The sequence below is a fragment of the Propithecus coquereli genome, unplaced genomic scaffold (genome assembly GCF_000956105.1).
Source record: "Propithecus coquereli isolate 6110/MARCELLA unplaced genomic scaffold, Pcoq_1.0 Scaffold9, whole genome shotgun sequence".
Lineage (NCBI taxonomy): Eukaryota > Metazoa > Chordata > Mammalia > Primates > Indriidae > Propithecus > Propithecus coquereli.
The window spans coordinates 4,495,597-4,515,567 of NW_012155284.1; the positions used below are offsets into that span (position 1 = coordinate 4,495,597).

Below are 19,971 nucleotides of genomic sequence, written 5' to 3' on the forward strand. Positions count from 1 at the left end.
TTTCTATTCTGTAAAATGAGAATAACAACTCTACCACTACAGGCGTGTGCCACAACCCTCAGCTGATTTTTCTAGGTTTAGTAGAGACAGGGTCTCACTCTTGCTCAGGCTGGTCTTGAACTCCTGACCTCAAGCGATCCTCCCACCTTGGTGTCCTAGAGTGCTAGGATTAAAGGTGTGAGTCACAGTGCCTGGCCGGAATCACTTCTTAAATTCCAAAACAACTTCACATATGTGAAGAATGCTCCTAAAAGATTTTGAGGGAAATCATCTCACCCATTTTGTGGGGGTTGCACTAATCATAAAGTAAAAACATACAAATTTCCTCCATCAAGAAGGTACTCTACATATTATCCATTAACCCAGATGTTGCACACGAAAGAATGTCAAAATGTCTACCCCCTCTTCTGACATAATGATATCAAATAAGGCTGAGACTACTGTTTGGAAGAAAAATGAAACAGAGAGTAAGTGGGAAGTCTGTGTACATACAACAGAACTGTTAACAGCTTGACATTTTATTTTAGTATTTCATGAGTTGTAATTATACTCAAAGCGATGTGAGCATCACAGCCTAAAATGTATGTTCTAACATTTTATTCAATAAAATATCCTATATTAATTAGGTATTTTCAATAAAAGTATTCACAATCACTTAAAATAAAAACTATGCTCAAAGCTATGAAAAAATCTTACCATTTATAATATTACAATATTGTATGCCCCTTTCTAAAAATAGCCACAACGCCTACATTTAACAGAATTTTTTAAACAACCTTCCTCTGCATAAAAATAGTATGCATAATTTATTCAAAGCAAATCATGCCTACATAATATCTTTCAAGGAACAAGAATCATTACACAATTCTACCCATGGGACAGAGAAGTTGTTCTTTCCTTAAAAGAATGCCAGTTCTCAGTAAGTTTTTCTCTTCCAAAGACTTACATTGTCACATAAGGTACAATTTGAAGTACCTATACATAGTATGTTTAACTCTGAAAATATTATTATAAAAAATGAAAACCAATTTACTATACTATCCTTAATATAACAGTTCCAAAAAAAGGTGGATTTTGACAACAAAATATAAACTGTAAAGAAATATATAATTTGTTCTATACTCACACATCCACAAGTAGTACATAAGCTTTACTGTCTTTTGGAATTCTACAGGAATGTCTACAGAAAAATCCTGATAGAAACAAGGTCCCACAGGAAAATTTCCAGGAAGAGGTGGCCAATTATTTTTTCTGCCTGTAAATTAAAAACACAAAAAAAGTTATTTATATTACAATAAATACGTACTATTCTGATTTTTGGTTTCATAATAAAGACCACCCCTATCTATTATTTTAATAGATGTTATTTTAAAAATTAATACTATATCTCTATACTCCTAGAACTTTGGAAGCCAAGCTTTTCATTTTTTATTTTATTTAGTTATTTTTTTTTGAGACAGAGTCTCACTCTATTGCCAAGGCTAGAGTGCCGTGGCATCAGCCTAGCTCACAGCAACCTCAAACTCCTGGGCTCAAGCAATCCTTCTGTCTCAGCCTCCCGAGTAGCAGGGACTACGGGCGTGCGCCACCATGCCCGGCTAATTTTTCTATATATTTCTAGTTGTCCAGCTAATTTCTTTCTATTTTTAGTAGAGACGGGGTCTCGCTGTTGCTCAGGCTGGTCTCGAACTCCTGAGCTCAAACAATCCACCTGCCTCAGCCTCCCAGAGTGCTAGGATTATAGGAGTGAGCCACCGTGCCTGGCCCAAGCTTTTTAAAATTTAAAAATTTTCTCAGAATATCACCTTAGAAAACATTAGATGGCAAAATAATTTTCCACTTATCATATCAAATCCTATTTAGCAGGAAACAATCATGTACAGAAAAAACAAGAAACAAAAGAAAACACAGGGACATACCCTGTGATTCTGCCCTAAAAACAGATTTACTTCAAAAAGTCCCAACAGCCCGGATGTCATGGAAAGATCATTTAGCTCTTAAACTTCAATTTCTTCCTCAGCATCTTAAATCTTTAAATATAATTCTGCTATTATTCCTAACCCATGTGGAGAGAGATCAGCTTCTGAATTCTTCAAGTTTTTGTTAACTCCATGAAGAAACACAAGATTAAACCAACACCAAAGAATCAAATTTGGAAATCTCTAAGTCTGGAAAAAAATAATATCCAAAAGATATATGTAAGAAAACCCTAAAAGTGTCAGAAAACATGAAACAGTCATGAGAAAGAAGTTGAGAAATTATGGAACCTTCAAAAACAAAAAAAAGCAAATTTAATCTGTGAGGGGAGAAAATACAGACGTCTATATAAAGAAATTAGATTGAAAATAAGACTTGGGAAATAGCGAGTAAAATAAAAAATTAAACATAAAACAATAAGTTAGAACATAAAAACAGCACCTAAAAGCCATTTTCTAATATTAGATGTTATATCCCACAACTTTCCAAAATTCAATTTTACATACTTTTTTACAGACCAGGAAAATTTTCACAGTGGAAAAAAGCATGACTTAATATTTCAGATCCTCCCAAGGTGCCTCCTCTGTTACATTTCTCATACTGTTCAAATTCCATATAGTTCATACATTTCTCACACCAGTCTCATAAAAGCTGAGAAGCAGAGGAGAGTAGCGGTAAAGAACAGAGGCTCTGGAACCAGAACTGCCTAGCCACTTAGTGGCTAGGTGGCCTTGGGCAACTTGACCTCTAGAAACCTTACTTTCTATTCTGTAAAATGAGAATAACAACTCTACCATCCTTCATAGGATTGTAATGAGGATTAAATATGAGTTAAAAGATGGAAGAAAGTACTAACATATGTACTAACATACTACAAGTGTATTAATTTCCCACCCTTCATTACTACCTTTACTAAAATACCACTTATAGAAATCACTTGTTAGTAGTCAGTGCTAAAGAAATAGAACCAATTTTGTTTACAGGTATTTCAGAAACATTGATCCCAAGTAAACCTTTAGTTTCTCCTTCTATAGATGCTGTCTATGTTTCTGCAAGCAAGAAAATGACCCAGGATAAATGTATTCTCATGAGGCCCTAGACTTACACGTTCTATTTAATAAGAAAGAAATAGTTCTGTATACTACTGTTGCCCTAGCTTTGCATTCTATCCCTATCCCAGACATCCTAACCAATGACTTATTTAGCTCTTATCACTTCTTACCCAGACACTGCTAGTCTTCCCTAAGAGATTCACGTCAAGTCATCTTTGGTAGTCACAGACTGAACAGATTTTGTAGCAAACAATTCAGCATGTACTAATTTTTTGTCACTGTATAAAAATATCTTAGGCTTCCAAGGGTCACCACAAACATTTTCTAACATGGTCTAATAAATATGATAAACTTGTGAGGACAAGGGTAGAGATAATGTGAAACTGGTATGAATAAATCAGCTAAGAGTCAAAAGTAGGGCACATTCAAATGTACTCAAACATTCAATAGAACCAAAGAGGACTCAAGTGCAGCATAAAAGGCTCCTGGCCTTAGAATAAAACAAAATCACCACATTCACATTCACTTTGTGTGTGATGAAGCTAACACTGTTCTAATCCATCAAATGACTATGCAAATCAGCCAAGATCAGAGAGCTACAGAGAATCACCAAGGCAATCTGCTGTGTCTAATCTCTTTGCTAGAAGAGGACAACAGGGCAGGGTTTTATCCACAAACGAAACGATCTAGGAGCTAGTACAGATATAATTTAAAGTGTTTAAAAGTTATTTTTATCTCAAACTCCTTTGGATACTACCATGTTGACTGAGGTTTTGCATTTCTCGTTCTCGACGATCTAATTCTGCAGCTTTTCTTTCTAGTTCTTCCTGACGCTTAAGAAGTTCAGCTTGGGCCAAGGCATGTTCCTAAACAAACATAAAAAAGAAATCAACACATGAATATGTTTGTCAGGAGTATAAAATATTTTAACATTTATATGCTATCTCCTGCTTCTCTATTATGACAAAAACCTAATTCAACTATACTTCCAAAATATAGGGATTCATTGAAGATCATAATAGTTTCAGAAAATTTTATGAGGATATTTAGCCCATTTTGGTCTTTTGGCTATGAAAACCCTCAGTAGGAATGTTGGGTCCATATGGACAAGAAAAACCTCTCTTAGAATAGTCAGAGTCCTTAGCTAATCTAGAAAATGAAATTAAGGTGATCTCTGTGCCTAAATGAGTGAAGAACAAAGGCAATGAGAACAGTTGAGGAAAACAGACAAACAGAAAAAAGGGCAAATGAATTGGCTCTTTTAAGTTGGGTTAAATGGGTTATAAGGTTCCCAATGCAAGGATATTTTATAATATTAACATCTTAAATGTTATGAGAGAATGAGGTGAAAAAAAGGATATGGTTAAGAAATTCTGCCCTATTACTCCATTTGTTCTTACACAACACCAGACATCTTATTCATCTCCTTTTTTCTCAGATTATGCCACCTTCCACCTCCTACCACAGTCACTGTCCATTGCTTAGCCATCATAACTCTCTCCCAATAATATCTATTATCCTATCAATGTTACCGTAATGGTATCCATGCATTAGAAAGTGAGACCAAAGGCAATAAAAATTTTGCTACACAAATTGTACACCAAGATGATATATGAAGAACTCAAAAAAAAGAATTCAATAATTCCTAATAATGGAATAAAGCAAATGTTATTAATATAAGCTGACAAAGAGGTATCAGTATTCACAGGGTGACAAGATAGCAAATACACACTCAAAAGGGAGTTACAAATTATAACAATAGGAATTCAACAATATAAAGAATTATTTTGCTTTGAAAGCAAATGTTATTGATATTATAATTTCCAACATGAATTTACACAGCTAACAAGAACTAACCTTTGCAATCTGTGTATAAGCTGGATGTTCCTCTGTTGGTTTCATTATTGCTGGTTGTGTATTGGGTACATTAGGCATCTTCACACTGCCCGGTGGAGGCTAGGAAAATTAGGAAAAGGACAAATTACATAACAAATTTTAACTTCTTTCAAAAGGTATAAAATCAGTAAAATGCAAAATTCCAACATCTGCCTCTCTTCATCCCGTCCCCTCTCACTTGACTAAGTGTGTGACAAAGAGCTTCTTATGTTTTCCATCTACATTTCCTCAAACTTATTCATTTCTCAACTCTACAATCTGGCTGCTATTTTTGTAAACCACGTTGGACCAATCTGGCTCAACTTTTATGTAACAAAAGTTGTGAGTTGTTTTTCAGTTGCCAAGGATGTAAGAAATAAAGAAGCTGCAAAACAAAGTTCAAGGATCAGAAGAACTACTAAAGCCCTAAGACACCACTAATATAGCAGGATTTGACCCTAATACAGCTAACAGCAGCCCTAAAAAGGAAGCTACGTGTAACCAAAGATATAACTGGAGTACAGCTGATTCTAAAATTCATATGGAAAAGTCAAGGACTAAGAATTGGCCAAGCAATTTTGAAGAAAACTAAGATAGGGAGACCTATGATATTAACACCTATTATTAGGCTATAGTAATTAAGAGTGTGGTACAGATGCAAGGATAGAGAAATAGACCGATAAACAAAAGACACCAAAACAAACTCACAGAAATACAGAAATCTGATACCCAACAGAGGAGGCACTATAAAATAGTGAAGAAATAATGTATTACTGAATAAATGGTGCTAGGATAAATGGTTACCCATATGGGGGGGGGAGGAACCTCGATTTTTTATTTCACATCATATATAAAAATAAATTCCAGGTGAAGTAATGACCTAAAAGTGAAAAAAAAAGACTTAAACACTTTTAGGAAAAAATGCAGATGAGTATCTTTATTAACTCAGGGTAAGAGCTTCTTGAATGTAAGTTCTGGAAATCTTGTGTTTTGTTTATAATGTATCCCAAGTACCTAAAACAGTACTTGAAACACAGCTGTTCAATAAGCATATGTCAAATTAATTAAGATTAGAAAACACAGAAACCATAAAAGGTAAAAACTGACAAATTACACTGAAACTTAATAACAAAGTGAAAAGTCAAATCAGAGACTGGGGAAAACTAGTAATACATATAAAATTGCTACCTGGAATGTATAAAGAATTGTTATAAATCCATAAAAACACAAACTATTAATAGAAAAATGGGCAAAAGATCTGAACAAGCAATAAAAAGAGAAACAGAAATGGCCAAGAAACATATGAAAATATGTTCAATCTCACTAATAATCAAGAAATGCAAAAGCAATGATATACCATTTCAAAATGATGAGATAGAAAAATGTAAACTCTGACAATACCAAAATTTGGAACCATAAAATAGACACAGTGGTGGTATGTGTGAAAATTAAAGCAATAACCAAGATAGCATTTCAAGTCAGTGGAAATAAAAAGGATTATAAATAAACAGTGATGTGACAATTATTTAAATTTTTTAGGGGGAGGAATCAAATCCCTGTGTCTCAATAGAATTCCAAATAGATTAAAAGCCCAATGTAAAAAAATACATAAAACTATAAAGACAGTAAAATACAGTATATTATATAGACTATAGATGACTACCTGATCTTGGGGTAGAGAAAAGCTATCCTAAATATTCAGAAGGGATGAGGAGAAAAAAATCATAATGAAAAGGTAATATATTTAATTACATAAATATGTAGAACTTTGATGACAAAGTATTTCATAATTAAGATTAATGGCAAAATCTAAATAATGTGCAATACATAACAATTAGTTAATATGTTTCATTACGTACAAATCAATAAAAAAAAAAAAAGGCTGAGCATGTTATTGGAAAAAATGCATTTTAAGAAACCCTTAACAGGCATCTTGTAAAATACAAAAGGAAAATAAACAAAAAAAATTTCAACCTCATTAGTAAGCAGAGAAATGCAAATTTCACCTAGTTATTTTTAAAAAGATTATTACTATAGGATTATTACCAGATTTTGGAAAAGATGTAGTAAAATGGGTATTCTCAGACACTGATAGTGTTAGTATAAACTATTAATAGTACATATAATAATCCTGGAGCACAATTTGTTATTATGTATCAAGAGTCATAGATGTATTCATGTCTCATATCCCCTAAATAGGTGGTCTTTAAAAATATCCTAAGTTAATAATGCAAGATATTTACAAATGTATGCATACTAAGAATGCTCATGGGTTACAAATAACCCAAATGTCTAAAAACTGGGAAATTATTAGAAAAACTGTGGTACATCCATAGGAGGGTATATTAAGCAGTTATTTAAAAAGTTCTATAAGAATATTTAATAAAATGGGAAAGCTTAGACAAATAAGTGATAAAAGCAAGGTATAAAACAAAAGTATATATACAGTATAATCCCAATTGTATATTTAAAAATATGATGAAAATATATCATAGTGTTAATAGTGATTCTTTGTGGATTAAAAGTATTTCCTTGTATTTTTTATCTCCACTATCATCTTTTGTTACCAAAAGAATCATAAATTCTCTCGGTTTCCGCACTGTAGTGGTTATCACCTTCACCTCAAAAGAATCATAAATTCTCTGTTCCAACTGCCTGTTCCCACCACCCAATATCTCAAATTAATAGGCAGAAAAACTGAAGCTAATCAGTCCTAACTGTTCTCCAATTAGAAAAGCATGGTCCTAAAGTCCCCCTTCAGGCTCACTGTAGCCTTGAACTCCCAGGCTCAAGGAATCCTCCTGCCTCAGCCTCCAGAGTAGCTGGGACTACAGGTGTGTGCTATTGTTACCACACCCAGCTCATTTTTTTTTTTTTTTTAGAGACGGGGTCTCACTACATTGCCCAGGCTGATCTCAAACTCCTGGCCTCAAGTGATCCTCCCACCTCAGCCTCCTGAGTCATTGGAATTACAAGCTTGAGCCACTGCACTTGGTAGGTGCCACCATATTGATTTAATAAGCAGCAACAACAAAACAATGACCAAATAAAATGCCTGGCAAAGTTAGTTTGGCAGCACACTTCAGGAAAAACACAGAAGAAATTACCCAAGAATTCACCCACTTGAAACCTTACTATAAATCCTTTATCACTTTAAATACCAAATGAAGTATTAAGTATAATAAATTAATACCTAAGGATGAAGGTAGTGTTAGAGCTAGTAATTTGATATATTTAAGGTCATAGTTGCTTGTGGTATAGTAATGATGAGAAAAGCTGGAGAAGCACAAATCTCTAATAGCAATGATACAATAGCTATTATCCTGATGATTTCTTCACATTTGTAGAGTTAACTAAATCCCTGTCCAGTTCTAGGACTTGGTATTTCTTCACCACAACATACTGGATTAGCCACATCAATCCAAGTATAGCTCTGGAGGAAAACCTTATCATAAAGACCTACACTGATAATTATTTCTAGTTCTTTTCTAATTTTTTACTACTGCACAGATGAGCAAATACACACACACACATATAAACAAACCACTCAAGACTTCGATTTCCGACAACACAGCAGACCACACATCTGGAGAGACTCCCCTAGTATGTAATACCTAAAAATACTGGATCAAATTTTATTTAAATATTTTAAATACATGGCTAAACTGACAAGAAATCCTAGGAAGCCATAAAATATGAAAAACTATAAATTCAAAGAAAAGCCTTGGTGCCATGCCATTCACCAAATCACTAGTGATTTGTCTCCACTAGTAAACTGGAGACGAAGCTTGGGAGCTGGTGCAAGGTAAGAGTTTGATCTGAGATCTCTGCATAAAGCTGGGGTCCCTAATATGCAACATTCTCAGAAAAAAAGGTAGGAATATCTGTATGTCTTGCCCCTGACTCTGGATATAGAAGGAGGAAAAAGAAACTCTTCCCTCAGAATTCCTAATCATAAACCTACCAACTTGCAGATTTGGGGCCAGAATTCACACTACCCACAAAGAGAAGATAATCCAAGCTCCAGTTTTCATTACAAGGACTCTCAGGCTGGTAGGGACCTCAGGAACCTGGCAAAAAGTAGAAGAATACCCTTTAAAACCAGACTGCAAAGAATTATCGCAGATAAAGTTTCAAGTAACTTTGGCTCATGAGTTAAACATACAAGGAAGCAGGCCAGCATGAGCAAAGGTCCAAAGACCTAAACTACAAAATAAGACCTGAATATGTTAGAATTATAAGATACAAAACAGGTATGTTTAATAAATGAGAATAATAAAAAAGTTTAACTAAGCAACAAGAAACTGTCAGAATTGACCAAACTTCTTAAAATGATACAAATGGAGCTTTTAGAAATGAAAACTATAATAATTAAAAATCAAACTTAACAGACAACTTAAACAGCAGTCTTCACTGCTGATGGAGAAATGAAGATGAAGAAATAATTACGGAAACGGAGTCGGTCTACAAACTGCAGTGTTCTATGTAGAAAAGCACAGAGAGACCAAACAATGGAAAATATGAAAAATTATGAGACATGGTGACTGATACAGTAAGAAAGTCTAACAATACAACTAAGAGGTCCACAGGAATGGAACAAAGGATGAGGTGTCATCAATGTTCAAACAGAACATAAGAACACTAATTCTTAGATTCAAAACTCAAACCAGATTTTTAAAAAATTAACAACTAGATAAATCGTAGTGAGAGCACAAACCCTAAAAATAAGAGATCTTAAAAACAGTAAGAAAAAAAGACACAGTTCCTACATAAAGGAAGAGCTGGCTTTTCAACAGCAACAGTGGAAGCTCAAGTAGAATATGCTAAACTGCTGAGAAAAAATAACTGCAATGTACAGCTCTAAATCCAGTCAGATTAGCTTTTGAGAATTAAGGTGAAAAAATGATAAATATTGAAAAAATTACTACCAATAGGCTCTCACTAAAGGAAGTTCTACTTTAGGAATAGGAAAACAATGATACCAGAAGGAAAATTTGAGATACAAAAAGGAACACCTCTCTGCCTCAATGGATACTTCATAGTCTATCATCTTCATTTTACATTGATCAAAACTCCAAAGAAGGAAAGACAACCTAACCATAGGGAAAAAGAAAACATTCTAGTGCAAACACACGTACTAGAGTAAGGTAAGATCTTCTCCTGACAAATCTGAAACTGTGTCTACCATTACTTTGGCTATACCCGAGAAAAACCTGAAGTATGGAGAAAAGGAGAGGGTGCAAAGATGGAGACAAAGAACAAAAATGAAACAGGCCAGGAAGAGAATAAGAGAGCTGACCCTGGAGGCAGAATAAAAAACAAAATCTGGCAGAGCAAGGCTGTATATCCTTCTCCCATGATGGATGAAATTTTACAGATTAGCGATAGGTTATATTTTAAAACATCTCTTAAAAAATTAAGGGGTTATCCCCATAATATGCTGAAATAAAAAAATAAAAATAAAAAAATTAAGGGGTTATAATTCTTTCATATTTTAACACAAATTACCTTACTACATTTGCCTAATCTGTTGCATTAGAGAACTCAGCTAGGACCTATCAATAAAAATTACAGAAAGATATATTTTGCCTCAAAGGAATTAAGAACATTTTAACAATCATAATTATACAATAGTGATGAACTGCTCAATAATACAGTGAGTTCTCTACCCTGAAAAGTCCAAGGATGACTCATTTTTAAATAAATGACTGATAACTCAAGGTCTCTTCAAGGTATAGGAGGTTCATGAGTTGTCTTTGCCATGCATAAACAAATATATGTTCTCCTTCCAGGTTTTCTTGCATACTCTAAACACCTATTCCAGAAAATTTCTCCTTGCTTTTTTCCAGCTCTTTCTCTTCCATCTGTGAGCCAAAAAAGATACTAAGCATACCTGTGGTCTAAAGGAATGTTTCTTAGTATGTATTCATAGATCTCACACATCAGAAACCCTAGGTACCTAACTGAAACTCAGACTCCGGGCCCTACTATGGACCTATTGATTTAGAACCTCAGGGGTTAAGGACAATTAACTTGCATTTTTAACAAGCTATACTGTTTTTTATACAAGCTCCCCAGGGTGATTCTTAGACATGGTAAAATTTGAGAACTGCCCTTGAAGGCAAAAAAGTTTACAGCTTTCATAAACTACTGTTGTATTCTTTCACCTAATAAAACTAAAACAATCCTAAACCTTTTTGCAGCTCTCACTTGTTTTGTTTTGTTTTTTTTTTTTTTTTTGAGGCAGAGTCTCGCTCTGTTGCCCAGGCTAGAGTGCATCAGCCTAGCTCACAGCAACCTCAAACTCCTGGGCTCAAGCGTTCCTCCTGCCTCTGCCTCCCAGGTAGCTGAGACTACAGGCACGCACCACTGCGCCAGGCTAATTTTTTCTATTTTTAGTTGTTTGTCTAATTTCTTTCTATTTATAGTAGAGACGGGCTCTTGCTCTTGCTCAGGCTGGTCTCAAACTCCTGAGCTCAAGCAATCCTCCGGCCTCGGCCTCCCAGAGTACTAGGATTACAGGTGTGAGCCACCGTGCCCAGCCAGAAAATAGACTTTAAAAAAAAAGAATATGCAAGGACTATGGGACAATGACAAAAAGTATAATATACAATAATGGGAACACGAGAGGAAGAAAGAGAAAGGGGAAGAAATATCTGAAACGATAATAACTGAGAATTTCTGCCAAATTAACATGAGACACTAAAAACAAATCCAGGAAGCTCAGAGAACACATAACAAGATAAATGCCTCAAAAACTACACCTAGGCATATTTTTCAAATTATGGAAAACCAAAGATAAAGAAAAAAATCCTAAAAGCAGCCAGGGGAAAAAAACACCTTATCTACAGAGCTCACTGTCATCTGACTTTTTGATTACAGACATTTTAGTGGATATGAAGTGGTATCTCCTTGTGGTTTTTATGTGCATTCTCTAAATGACTAATGATGTCAAACATTTTTTATTGTTCATGTGTGTATCTTCTTTGAAGAAATGTCTATTCAAAATGTCTTTGCCCATTATAAATTGGGTTATCTTCTTAATACTGAATGGTAAGAATTTATTTTATGTTCTGGATACAAGTCCCTCATCAAACAAGTGATTTGCAAATATTTTCTCACATTCTGTGAGGTATCTTTTTACTTTCTTGATGGTGTTCTTTGATATGAAGAAGTTTTAAATTTTGATATCCAATTTCTCTATTTTTTCTTTCATTGCTTGTATTTTTAGCATCATATCTAAAAAACCATCGTCTAACCCAAGGTCACAAAGATTTACTCTAATGTTTTCTTGTTGGAATTGTATAGTTTTAGTGTTTACATTTTGGTCTATGATCCATTTTGAGTAAATTTTTGTGTACAGGATGAGGTAGGAGCCCAATTTCATTCTTTTGTATATGGATATCCAGTTGTTCCAGCGCTATTTGTTGAAAAGATTATTCTTTGCCATTGGATTTTCTTGACACTCTTATCAAAAATCAGTTGATCATAAACATGTTCATTTCTGGACCATCAATTCTATTCCATTTTTCTATATGTCTATCCCAGTACCACACTGTCTTAATTACTATAACTTTGTAACAAAACTGTATCTTAATCTCATTTCCCTTTCCAGAAAAATTTTCTCTGCTCTCCACCACTGCAAAACTCCTCTAAAAAGATGTCTACTTGCTTTTTCCCCAGAGTTCTTTCTCCTTAATGATACTTCAATAAGGCTTCTGCTCCCAAAACTCCACTAAAACTAAAACTACCCTGTCGAGGTAGCTAATGACTTCCATATTGCTAAATCCAATGGTAAATTTTGTCTTAACCTTACTTGATCTATCATCAACACTGACAGATGATCACTATCTCATTCTTGAAACACTTTCTTCACTTAGCTTTCAGAATACTAAAGTTGTTCCTTGTCAGTATCCTTTCCTGGTTTCTCTCCTCACCCTGCCCGTTCACCTCCAATACTAGAGTGCACCAGGAGTAGGTCTTGCTTCTCGTCTATATATGCTCACTCAGTTGGTGATTACATCTGGTCTTACAGCTTTAAAGACCATCTACATGCTGATGATTCCCAAATGTATATCTCTAGTCCCGACCTCTCTACTAAACACCAGACTCATATATTCAACTGCTTACTAATCATGTCTCTACCTGGGTGTCTTAAAAATTACAAATCTGACATGTCAAAAATTGAACTGAGTCCCTGATTCCTAGACCTGCTCATTTTCAGTCTTTCCCATTTCTATCCTACTAGGTGCTTAGTCCAAAAGCTTGATGGTATTTCACTATTTCCATTTCCTTGTAGCTCACATCATTCTGTCAGAAGATCCTTTTGGATCTACCCTAAAAATATACTGATATCTGACCCCTTACCTCCACAGCCACCACTTTGGCCTGAGCTGTCATCGCCCTCTCTGCCTGGATTACTACAGTGGTGGTTTCCTAAATACTCTCCCTCTCCTTCTGCCTTTGCCTCTTTCCAATCTATTTTCAACTTAGTAGCCAGAGTGATTCCTTAAAAAAAGAAAAGTGAATTTTTTTAGTCTCCTTCTCGGAACCCTTCACTAGCTTCTTTTTAAAAAAAAAAAAGGCTTTATTTTTCTAACACAGTTTTAGGTTCACAGCAAAATTGAGAAGTTACAGTGATTTCCCATAAACCCCTGCCCCAACACATGCACCACCTCCTCTATTATCAACACCCCTGCCACCAGAGTGATATATTTTGTTACAACTGATGAACCTACACTGACATAATCACCCAAAGTCCATAGTTCACATTAGGGTTCACTCTTGGTGTTGTACATTCTCTGGTTTTGGACAAATGTGTAATGACATGTAGCCATCACTGTAATATCATACAGAGTAGTTTTGCTGCCCTAAAAATCCTCCATCCAATGACCAATTGAATGTATTGAGAACAGGGAGGGATAGGTATTCTGGGGGTCCCACTATGACCCTTTTAAATGGCGGTGAAGAGATATGGAGAAATGTACTCTTAGTCCTAAAGCATCATTTATTCCAGCCAGGGTGGCATACAGACCCTCAAGTGAAACCTAATGATTTCTCCCCTCCTGGTGTTCACATCTTTGTAATAATACTGCCCCCCTTGAGTGCATATAGGACCTGTGATATGCTTCTAACCAACAAAATATGGTAAAAGTAATAGACTGTCACTCCTTTGATTACGTTACATTATATAAGACTCCATATTAGCAGACTGGAGTAAGAGATTCTCTGAAGGCCTGCTATGAAGGTCATGTTGGAGAAGCTGGCAAGAAAAGATGTAGCTCCTGGGAACTATGGACGGCATCTATGACCTGAAGATGGCCTCCAGCTGACAGCCAGCAAAAAGCAGGATCCTCAGTCATACAACCACCAGGATATTAATTATGCCAACAACTTAAGTGAGCTTGGAAGCAGATTCTTCCCCTAATCAAACCTCTAGATGAGAACACAGCCCATACAACACCTTGATCACAGCCTTGTGAGACTCGGAGCAAAGGACCCGGTTATACTGTATCTAAACTCCTGACCCACAGAAACTGTGAAATGAATGTTTTTTGAAGCAACTAAATTTGTGATAATTTGTTACATAGCAAAAGAAAATGAATAGAGACAACATGAGGGGTTCATCTGGACCCAGTGAAGGAGATAAGGATAACCCAGGGGAACCAGGCATTATGATCACATAAGTCTCTCCTGACTCCATTCAATGACCAATAGAAGGCCTAGGGGAGGTGGTCTCAATAGGGTTGTGGGTTTGGGAATTAACTTTGGCTGGAACAAATAGCACATTAAAGGGTAAGAGTAATAAGATAGTCTAAAGGACGCAAACTGGGACTCTATTTCCTCCTTGCAATTTTTCTGTAAAACTGCTCTCAAAAATAGTCTATGGCCGGGCATGGTGGCTCACGCCTGTAATCCTAGCACTCTGGGAGGCCAAGGCGGGCGGATTGTTTGAGCTCAGGAGTTCGAAACCAGCCTGAGCAAGAGCGAGACCCCGTCTCTACTAAAAATACAAAGAAATTAATCAGACAACTAAAAATATATAGAAAAAATTAGCCGGGCATGGTGGCGCATGCCTGTAGTCCCAGCCACTCGGGAGGCTGAGGCAGGAGGATCGCTTGAGCCCAGGAGTTTGAGGTTGCTGTGAGCTAGGATGACGCCACAGCACTCTAGCCCATGCAACACAGTGAGACTCTGTCTCAAAAAAACAAACAAACAAACAAAAAAAACAAAAAAATAGTCTATGAAAAGAATTAAAATAAACAAAAAGGCTAAGATCAAACCATGGATGGCTCCACATGCCAAACTACTGAGTATGCAATGCATAATCATTCCTAAGGAAGGTAGATGAACTAATCTGATCTCAGATTAAGGAAATTCTAGTCACAGTGCAAAAAACTATTTGAAAAAGAGAGAGATTAGAGGCAGGTAACTAGACAGACCATTGTATTATTTCACATGAGTGCCTGAATTAGGACAGGTTAGTAGGAATGAAAAGAAAAGACAGGTAATAATACCTCCTGGGGGTATAAATGACAGGATGTGGCAACTGATTAGATGTAGGAAAAGAAGCTGTTTGAGCCAAAGAGGATTCAAGTATTTCTACCCAATGACACTAGGACAATGGAAGTCAACAGTATAAGACTGAAAACAATGATAAGTTCCAGAAGGGACACATGAGTTCCAAAAATGATTAAACAGTGAGAAGCAGAGGGGAAAGAAAAAGAGAAAAAAGAAATGCACCACAAGAGAAAATTTTAAAAACAGGTATTAAGCGTACAGAATACTTCTGCAATATTAGAGATAGGTAAACTACTATGTACAATCATAACAAGTCAGTCCCTGGAGCTGAAAGCTTTTTCCTCCATTTTTAAAAGATGAACTAATAGTAGGAATTATTTAACTCAACATTTTCCTCCCTCCCTCCATTGTAAACACTTTTTTAAAAATAAAATGTCCAAATAGGATAGATGGTTTGCCTTTTAAAGTTACCAATTAATTAGCAGTAGAGCCCAAGTTAAAATTCAGGTCTTTCAACACTCAGTCTACCTTGTGTATCCCTGAAACGGGTTAAATCTGTCGTTAAGAGAGATAACTCAGCCATCCCAAGCAGTGCCAGACCCCCAGGTGGGCAGCCAGCGGAGGTCACAGGCTTTGTCTTTGGCAGAGATGGGACAATTAAAATAGTTAACCATAATAGCCTGGAACTGAGGGGCCCTCCTTTAAAAAGCTCTGTATTTCTGTTTATGTTCAGGAAATTTGGATTTTGAGACAAGAAGGTCTACCATTGTTCCTCCTTTTCCAACAAAGTAATAAATGTCTCTTTTCTTCTCCTCAAACCACTTGTTCACATTCTTCAGCCTCAAGGACAGGTGCCAAGCTTTTGGTAACACTCTTATTATTGATTTCTAGTTAGACATCACACTTAGAGGTCCCTAGTTTTAAACCTTGTTGGCTCTTAAAGTGTTAGTCATCCTTTGAAAGATATTGAAATTACTTGTATGCTTGGATTTCCATATCAGTATAATGTCCCTTACTGGTGATCACCTCTTCTTGATTTGTTTTTCATAGACTTGAAAACAATCATAAAAGATTATGTTTTTGCTTAGAGATTTCTTCAAGATAATTAACTCAATTTTAGGAAGAGCTTTGCACAAAACAGTGATTAGTAAGAAATATATATTTGGTCTTTGTCCCCAGTTCCTGGCATAGGGCTCCTAAAACCTTTAGAATCTCTGGAGATATGAATCTTTTGTATGCTAATGAGGTATCTGCAGGCTAAGGGCTGTTGTTAGTCAGCCAGAAAAAACCCAGACATATTTAGAGAACTGGAATGTTCAGCCTGCTTTCTCTACCTCTCAGGAGGAGAGGGACTGAAGATTGAGTTCATCACCAATGTTGGTGATTTACTCAGTCATACCTACGTAATGAAACCTCCACAAAAACAGCTTCCAGGTTGGTGAACACACTGAGGTGCCTGGAGTGTGGTATGTCCAGAAAGGGCATGGTAGCTCTGCATCTCCTTCCCCTACAACACCTTGATACTTTGCCCTATGCATCTCTTCCATTTGACTGTTCCTGAGTTGTATCCTTTATAATAAACTGGTAAGAGTAAGTAAACTATTTTCCTGAGTTCCGTGAACCATTCTGTAAAATTATCAAACTTGAGGAGGAGAGTCATGGAATACTCAATTTATAACCAGTCAGAAGTAACCTTGGCAACCTCGGTCTTGTGACTGGCATCTGAAGTGGGGGCAGTCTTGTACTCAGCCCTTAACCTGTGGGAGCTGTGCTAGTCTGGTTAGGTAGTGTCAGAATTGATTTGAATTGTAGGAAATCTAGTTGATGTCCAGAGAGTTGGAGAATTGGATGGTGTGAGGGGGAAATACCCCATCCATTTGGTGTCAGAATTGTTGTGGGTTAAAAAAAAAAAAAAAAAAAACAGTCCAAAAAGAAAAGCATTAAGAAGGATTGCTTGAGCCCAGGAGTGTGAGGTTGCTGTGAGCTAGGCTGACGCCACAGCACTCACTCCAGCCCGGGCAAAAAAGTGAGACTCTGTCTCAAAAAGGAAAAAAAAAAAAAAAAGCTTCTGCACAGCAAAGGAAACAATCAACAAAGTGAAGAGACAATACACAAAATGGGAGAAAACAACCCATGTGACAAGGGATTAATAACTAGAATATATAAGGAGCTCAAACAATTCAATAGAAAAAAAATCAAATAATCTGACTTAAAAATGGTCAAAAGATCTGAATAGACATTTATCAAAAGACATACAAATGGCCAACAAGTATATGAAAAATGTTCAACATGATTAGTCATCAGAGAAATGCAAATCAAACTAAAATGAGATTGTCATCTTACCCCAGTTAAACGGTTTTTATCAAAAGGACAGGCAATAACAAATGCTGGTGAGGATGTGGAGAAAGGGGAACTCTCATACACTGTTGGTGGGAATATAAATTAGTGCAACCACTATACAGAACCATAGGAGGTCCCTCAAAAAACTAAAAATAGAACTTCCACATCACCCAGCAATCCCACTGCTAGGTATATATCCAAAAGAAAGGAAATCAGTATATTGAAAAGCTATCTGCACTCCCATGTTTATTGTAGCACTATTCACAATGGCCAAGATTTAGAATCAACCTAAGTGTCCATAAATGGATGAACGGATAAAGAAATTGCTGGGCGCGGTGGCTCACGCCTGTAATCCTAGCACTCTGGGAGGCTGAGGCGGGTGGATAGCTCAAGGTCAGGAGTTCGAGACCAGCCTGAGCAAGAGCGAGACCCCCGTCTCTACTAAAAATAGAAAGAAATTAGCTGGACAAATAAAACTACATATATAGGAAAAATTAGCCGGGCATGGTGGCACATGCCTGTAGACCCAGCTACTTGGGAGGCTGAGACAGGAGGATCGCTTGAGCCTAGGAGTTTGAGGTTGCTGTGAGCTAGGCTGACGCCACGGCACTCTAGCCCGGGCAACAGAGCCTGACTCTGTCTCAAAAAAAAAAAAAACAAAAGAAAGAAATTGTGGTATATATACAATGGAGTATTTTTCAGCCACAAAAAAGGATGAAATCCTGTCATTTGCAACAACATGGATGGAACTGGAGAATGTTATGTTAAGTGAAATAAGCCTAGCACAGAAAGATAAATGTTGCACGTTCTCACTCATATGTGGGAGCTAAATATTAAAACAATTGATCTCATGGAGACAGAGTACAATGATGATTACCAGAAGCTGAGAAGAATAGTGGGGAGGGAGGCATAAAGTGGAAATGGTTAATACGTACAATAATAGATAGAATGAACAATATTTGCTAGCACGACAAAATGACTATAATTAACAGTAAGTTAGGATATACTTTAAAATAACTAAAAGAATGGAACTGGAATGTTCCTAACACAAAAAAATGATAAATGCTTAAGGTGATAGATATCCCAATTATCCTGATTTATCACATTGTATGCCAGTATCAAAACATCACATGTACATTATAAATATATAACTATTATGTACTCATAATTATTAAAAACAAAAATTGGGGGAAAAAAGACCCAAATACTGGAGACAAAATTATTTGCCAGAGAAATTTTAGGGAGAATTCTGAACAGAATCTACCCTAATAGTTTTCAAATCCAGTTCACAACAAAATCATCAAAATGAAACTGGGGGCTAACCTCATTAGGCCCCCCCCAACTTAACCTGCCTTACTTGCTTTTAGTAACTTGCTTCTAGTTGATCTTAAAACCTACATATTAATAGCTAAAAGTCATGTACAGCTAAGCAACTAAACTTCCACTAGCTTTTTTATAGATAACATCTCTGACATATAGGTCACCATAGTAATAGTTGCTTAAGTTGTTTTTCAGGGGTCAGCTTGTGTTCAGTTCAAACCAATAGAGACCACTGACCCTTCAACTGGGCCTGCATGAACATCCAGTGGGTGACCTTTTGACATCAAGCTCAAAAACTCTACCCTCAGATCATGCTAATGCCACCATGTTCTGAACATACATCCTATGAATTTTAGGAACAGCAATGGAAGACATTAGGAAGATGATGAAAAGGAGCAAGAGATGAGAGCATTGTTTTCCTAGTGAAATGAATGCAAACTATCCAAAGAAGAGCAGACTGTCCCAGTCATCCAAATTCAATAGAGCGTTTTAGAAGGATAAAAATTGGTTCTTATTTTTGTTATTTGCTTTTAAATATTAAATAAAGTTGGTAGTTCTGTTTTTGTGTATCAAAAAAAAAAAGCCATGCTTTTTTTTTTTTTGAAGCCATGCTTCCTAGAGCATGGTTCTATGAAGAGCCTTGAAGTCTGACTACATTTGTGTAGATCACCAATGACCTCATTTTTCCTCACCCTCAATCACCTTTACCTACACCTTAGACCAGCCTGTTTCTTTATCTCATAAATATCCCTAAACCCCGTCTTCAAGGAGGCAGATTTGAGTTCTGTTCTCCCTTCTCTGGCTAGCTTATAAATAGACTCTTTCTCTACTACAAAACTCATCATTTCAGTAATTGGCATACTGTGCTACAGGCAGAACAAGCCTG

General features: G+C 36.2%; 1 protein-coding gene across 2 annotated transcripts in view; it reads right to left on the reverse strand.

Annotated features, from left to right (window-relative positions):
* SCAMP1 (secretory carrier membrane protein 1) overlaps positions 1-19,971 on the reverse strand; it is a 102,305-nt gene that overhangs the window by 54,082 nt on the left and 28,252 nt on the right. For both annotated transcript variants that reach the window (XM_012664605.1, XM_012664604.1), the window contains exons 3-5: positions 4,887-4,985; positions 3,787-3,895; positions 1,127-1,255 (exon numbers count right to left, since the gene is read on the reverse strand). In XM_012664605.1, coding sequence (XP_012520059.1) covers positions 1,127-1,255; positions 3,787-3,895; positions 4,887-4,985 — 337 coding nt within the window. The remainder of the gene's footprint in view (positions 1-1,126; positions 1,256-3,786; positions 3,896-4,886; positions 4,986-19,971) is intronic.